The sequence below is a fragment of the Choristoneura fumiferana genome, chromosome 16 (genome assembly GCF_025370935.1).
Source record: "Choristoneura fumiferana chromosome 16, NRCan_CFum_1, whole genome shotgun sequence".
NCBI classification, from domain to species: domain Eukaryota; kingdom Metazoa; phylum Arthropoda; class Insecta; order Lepidoptera; family Tortricidae; genus Choristoneura; species Choristoneura fumiferana.
The window spans coordinates 17,094,096-17,099,970 of NC_133487.1; the positions used below are offsets into that span (position 1 = coordinate 17,094,096).

General features: G+C 40.2%; 1 protein-coding gene across 1 annotated transcript; it reads left to right on the forward strand.

Annotated features, from left to right (window-relative positions):
• The first annotated feature begins 2,433 nt into the window (after positions 1-2,433).
• LOC141436452 (uncharacterized) lies at positions 2,434-5,647 on the forward strand. The gene is made up of 3 exons (XM_074099438.1): positions 2,434-2,516; positions 3,508-3,574; positions 5,233-5,647. Exons 1-3 carry the CDS (start codon positions 2,454-2,456, stop codon positions 5,562-5,564), a joined length of 462 nt encoding a protein of 153 aa, XP_073955539.1. The 5' UTR covers positions 2,434-2,453; the 3' UTR covers positions 5,565-5,647.
• The last annotated feature ends 228 nt before the right edge of the window (positions 5,648-5,875 follow it).

Sequence of the window (5,875 nt, forward strand, 5' to 3'; positions counted from 1 at the left end):
ACGGCTAAGTTTTTAATTATTTATTAGTAGTTTAAGAGGAAGTAGCATCCTAAGGTATAAAATATACCTAAAATTGCAAGATTCCGTATAAAATACGAAATCCTTAGAAAAATATTACTTATTTTTGTCGTAATGGCCACGGAACCTTATTTCGGGCGTGTCCAACACGCTTTTGGCCGGTTTTTATTGTGCCCAGTCTAAAAGTTACGACTGCAACAGGCGCCAAGTAAATATCTTAGCGAGTTTGCATACTATTTCGATAATTTAATACTGGCCGTTTTGCTATCTATGTGTGATAGGGTGACACTATTTACCGGCACGGATAATACCGACATGGAAATACCGACCCGATATTTCGTGTACACGCCCATAAAGCGCCCATACAAACTGGTGCCACACGACGGCCACGCCGTACAAAATACGCGTTCTTGAATCTACATAGGCACGACGACGTCGTACACGCGTCAATGTGTGCGTAAGACACACAGGGCTGACTATCTCAAAACCTTAATAAGTGCTACCAATGACATTAAAAGGTACTTATATGTAGGTATGGCTTAGATAATGCAAATCAACTTAAGTAATCGTTAATCTGTCTGTGCATTTAAGCATTAATATTTTCAATTACAATAGATACACGACTACAAACTTAAACGAATTATTCGGTAGGAAGTTATTTCATGTATTAATCGCGATAATTTCAGAAATCATTATTTATTTAGAAAAAGGAAGTAGGTAGGGTACCGTTACCATTTCGCAAAATTATTGCTTCCGAACTTAGTGCCGTGCGGCCGTGTTTTATGCACTTGTAGTATAATCTACTCTCGTGGCCTAAGTGACTCAAATGTGGCTCAAGTAGAGGATCGTGAGTTCAAATTTTCGAAATTCATGAGCAAAATTAAATTTGAAAAGTACCTACCACGAGCTTTACAGTGAACGAAAACATCGTGATGAAACTTGCATATACCTGCGAAGCAATTCAATGGTATTGTGAAGTTCCCAATCCGCAGTATTCCCAGCAGTGGGATGAATAATACGTATATGAATACTACACAACACTGGGTTGAATACCATCTAGTATGTTGAAATATTAAGTACTTTATATCAGTAGCTCAGAACCGTTGATTACAGACCCATAAAAAGTTAACAGTATAATGATAGGTAAGCATAGTATGATATGCAAATAGTGGTTAAATTAGAGTTAAGTAGCATATTAGAGCAACCTGTGTTTAATTTGTAACATATTATTGTGTATTTAGTATTTTTTTCTTCTTTACTTGTAAAAATCTTACTATTTAGTATGTAATTACAGAACAGTGCGTTTGCTATTCTTTTGCACTAAAACGGCCTGGCGGATTTAGGTGATAATGTCATATAAATATGAGTACCCGGGCGACCGAGCTTTGCTTGGGTTAAAACTTGATAATAAGCGTTTTACTACAGATAAGACCAAGCCAGATCGATTTGTCATCCCCGAAAACCCCCACATACTAAATTTCATCGAAATCGTTGCAGCGAAGGCAACGTGCCAGGCAAAAATATATACTTTTCTAAAAGCCGAACAGCAAACACGATAAAAAAAAGTTTTGGCGGGAAAAATGACAAGTGTCCTGGTGTTTTTTTTTTGATTGACTGGACTTGGGCTTTAGCCATTTTACTAGTAAGTTATATTGTCATTTTAATAGTTTCGTTTAGAAACGAGATTTTTAATTTTTGCAGTCCCTTATATCTACATGCTTTATAGCAATTTGATTTTATTGGGATTACTTTAACGCACTTAAAAATCATGTCAGAATGAAATAAACACTTACTTACAAATATGATATAATTTGAGTCTGGTACAATTTTAGTTGTTTAACGAATAAAACATTGATTTCTAGGAGTTTTTATTTCTTTTAGTGCATGTTTGAGAAAAGCACTATACAAGCCTCGGCGTGAAAAAACATGCCAGCCTCGTACCTATCCTATATATGCCTATACATACTCGGCCTGCAAGCCTTTCTTTCCCGGCCTCTGCAGTAATGTACTATTGTATTGAAAATTATGAGACTATGCCCACTAGCACGTTTCGTAACCAACCGTCGCCGTCGCGTGTCATTTATGCGCTTGACATTCCGTTCCTGACGCGTTCCTATTACAGTCATGACTGATGATGTATGATGACTGATACGGTGTAGTGGGCGTTCGCGATCACAAACATCATCTCTTTCTACCCTCGTCTAACACCGTGTCACAGAAAGAAATGGTGAAACCGATTGTGATTCCAGCATGTTAGGCAATACCTCAGAATGGCATCATTGTTTGAATTATATATAGATCGATCGGTGCTTTCCTATGCTAAGTTCATCAATAAATAAGGAAACTTAATTAGAATTGTCTAAAACAACAGGTACAAGGATACATGGTAATTCCTGGCGCAACACGCACCGGTTCAGGATGCGCCGTAGTATATAATGCAATGCGCTCGCGCACAATGCAACACTTCGTCTGAAGGAATCATGAACACATACGTAGCTGTGAGTATATCTATTTTCTTCAATATGTATCACAAAATAGTAAATTTTTAACAAATTAATCTTGGAAAATTTTCTACTCGTTTTGTTTTTGTTTCCAAACTTCCGATAGATTGATTTCGATCTGTTGATTGACATAAGCGCCATCTATTATCTTTGCTGAGTACTGAGTATTAAATTGTCTAGGTATGTGGTCCCGTGAAGTACTGATATGCAAAAATTCGCAAAGTAATCCATACTAATAATTTATAAATGTGAAAGTGTATGAGTTTGTCCGTCTTTAACGCCGAAACGGAGCGACGGATCGATGTGATTTTTTTACGCATGTCATAGAGATAGTTTATGGGCCAGAGAGTGACGCTACTTTTATCAAGGAAAATGCACAGTTCCCGTGGGAACCGCGCGTGATAACCAAATTCGTGGGAAAGAGCTAGTTTTCAATTTATAAATTTTTTATATTCGACTGAATGGCAAATGAGCAAGTGGGTTTGTAGTATGTTGAACAATTCGCTATAGGTAGATATAGGTGAAAAATGTAAGTAGGTAAATGACCTATTGTATGTAGTAGTGCACAGAAATTATCGTCCCTCACACAAACACACACACACACACACACACAAACATTAAGCCTGTATTCCCAAATGGGGTAGGCAGAGCACACGAAACGTTACCGCTTCGGAGCCACTTTTAGCAATTTTAGGTTTAAAGTTTGACAAAAACGGTACAATAGTGTCAGGTTGCTAGCCTGTCGCCTGCGGTATACCTTAACCTATATCCTTTGTCGCCTCTTACGACATCCACGGAAGAAATGGAGGGGTTGTAATTCTACCCCGACATCACGGCACACGGGGAAATAGTATTTACTTCTATTGTTAAGTATGCACTTAATACAATGTACATGCGTACTATGTAAGTTCAAACACAAACACTGTATTGTTCATAAATAAATATTGAATTGAATTATACTATTACGGTTTTCTTTACGTCGTTTCAGTTGACTTTGCTGGCCGTAGTAGGCGCAAGCCACGGCAGTGCCATCGGCGGCTACGGATATGGATTGGGTAAGTGTATATTTCCGTGGGGTGCCTGGACAAGAATAGTTCCCCCCATCTCATCTCGTTGGGTCGTAGAAGGCCACTAAAGGCAAAGTCCAGAAGACGAGCAGCAGCGTCTTCTGCGTACACTATCAGCGTAACACTGCGATCCCCAAGACGCCTGCCAAGCGTGGGGATTATGGCAACCCCTCCGGAAAAAACTGGCGTTTTTAAGCAGCGTTTTTACCAGAGATGTGCGAGGATGTGTTGCGAAGAATATGTTTTTCATGGGTTCCTTATCTTGCATAATATCGATTCGCCGAATTACACTTCGCATAACAGGTATCTCATATTTTTTTTAGCCTAATGATACTTCTGCATAATCATCACTTTGCATAGCAGAACACTCATATCGCCGAATATACTTTTGCAGAATATTAAATAGCAGAACATTAATAATGCCGATTTTTATATGACATAATGGCATAGCAAAATACTAGTTTGGACTATTGTATTTACACCGAATTTTAAATAGCGCTGACTTTAACATGGCGTAATGAGTAATGGCATAGTTAAAGGAACTAACAGCTACCATAAGAATGGGTTAAGGTTAAAAGTAAGGCCAGCAAAGTAAGCGTTTGTAACAGCAACAGGCAAAGCGCCAGAACAAAACAGCAACTACATAGTAGGTTGGGTTAGGTTAGAACTGCGACCACAATAGCGCGCGAGCCGAGCGAGCGAAGCGAGCGTGCCACGGCAGCGGCCAGCAAAGTGCCAGAATCTTACTGCTGCCAATAAAGGTTAAGTTAATAGAACTACAATTAAAACAACGCTGGGAGTTTTTAACGCTTCAGCATTATACTGAGCCAGTGTCAGATTCACAACCGTAATGACACATAATAATATTAATATCTGGGCGACCGAGCTCCGCACGGGCTAAAACTCGGTACCAAGCGATACCAAGCTAGATCGATTTTTCATCCCCGAAAACCCTACATACCAAATTTCATCGAAATCGTTGGAGCCGTTTCCGAGATCCCCGAAATATATATATTTATATATGTTATTGTGCTTTTTATTGTACTTATGCAAAGTAGTATTATGAGATATGTCTTTCTGTGTAGCGACTATTCGAACATATAAATATTATTCTCATCGATATTATGTGATATTAATATTCGGCTTTATGCGTAAAGTAATTCGGTGATATGATGATTCTGCTAAAGGTTGTTATGAGAAACAAAATGATGAGATTCGATTTTATGCAATATATTAGTAAACCGTTTTTCATTACGCATGCGAGGATGTGTGAATGAAGCGTTTCTATTGGTTAATGAAAAACATATTCCTCGCAACACAACCTTGCACATTATTGGTGGAAACGCTGCTTTAGGGGGAGGCCGGCTGATGATGATGATGAGGATGATGTGTGTGTATGTGTGTGTGTGAGCTTGTAACTCCTTCACGCTAAAACGGCTGGACAGATTTGGACGAAGCTTGGTATGTATATAGCTGGTCTGGCTGAAGAAGAACTAAAGAAGTTTACGGCATTAAATAACATGATATTATGGTGTTATAAAATATGGAAATCTGAGTGCGTGAGTCAAACTCAAAAATGGCTTGCGTTTCTCAGTAACAAGATCTATTTTTTTTTTCATTTCTCTAACGATTCTTTTTTCATTTAGGAGGTTGGGGAGCTCCCATCATCAGCGCCCCAATCATAGCTCCAGTGGCTGTATCATCCGCCAACATGGTCAAGGCAGCCCCGATTCCAGTCATCAAGACTGGTCTAGCTCCCGTTATCTCCGCGCCCATCGTCTCCGCTCCTATCGTCAGCACTGCTGGCCTAGGCTGGGGTGGCTTGGGCGGCTGGGGCGGCCTCGGCTGGGGTGGCCTCGGGTGGGGTGGAGTCAACAGCTGGAACGGTCTTAACAGCTGGGGCGGGCTCGGCTTGGGCAAAGGCGTGTGGCCCAGCTCTGTCAACACTTGGGGCTATGCCAAGGGATGGGGCCACTAAAAACTGGTACTGATGACGAAGTGCAATTATCGAATATGACTTTTTTCGCCGCCAACCCTTAATAAATGCATTCACTACTTATAGTTAGTGTTTTTAATGAAAATACCTATTGCTTAACCATGTTCCTTAGCTACCAAAACCAATGGCTTAGCTCAAGTCCTCTACACCCATATGATTTTCGGCTTAGGCATCTGAAGTGGAATCGGCGAGGGTAGTCTGAGCTGGTGGTGGGGCTGGGTGTACTTAACAGCTGGGGTGATCTTGGTTGAGCGGCAAAGGCGTTTGGCCTGTGCTACTAACATTTGGGGATA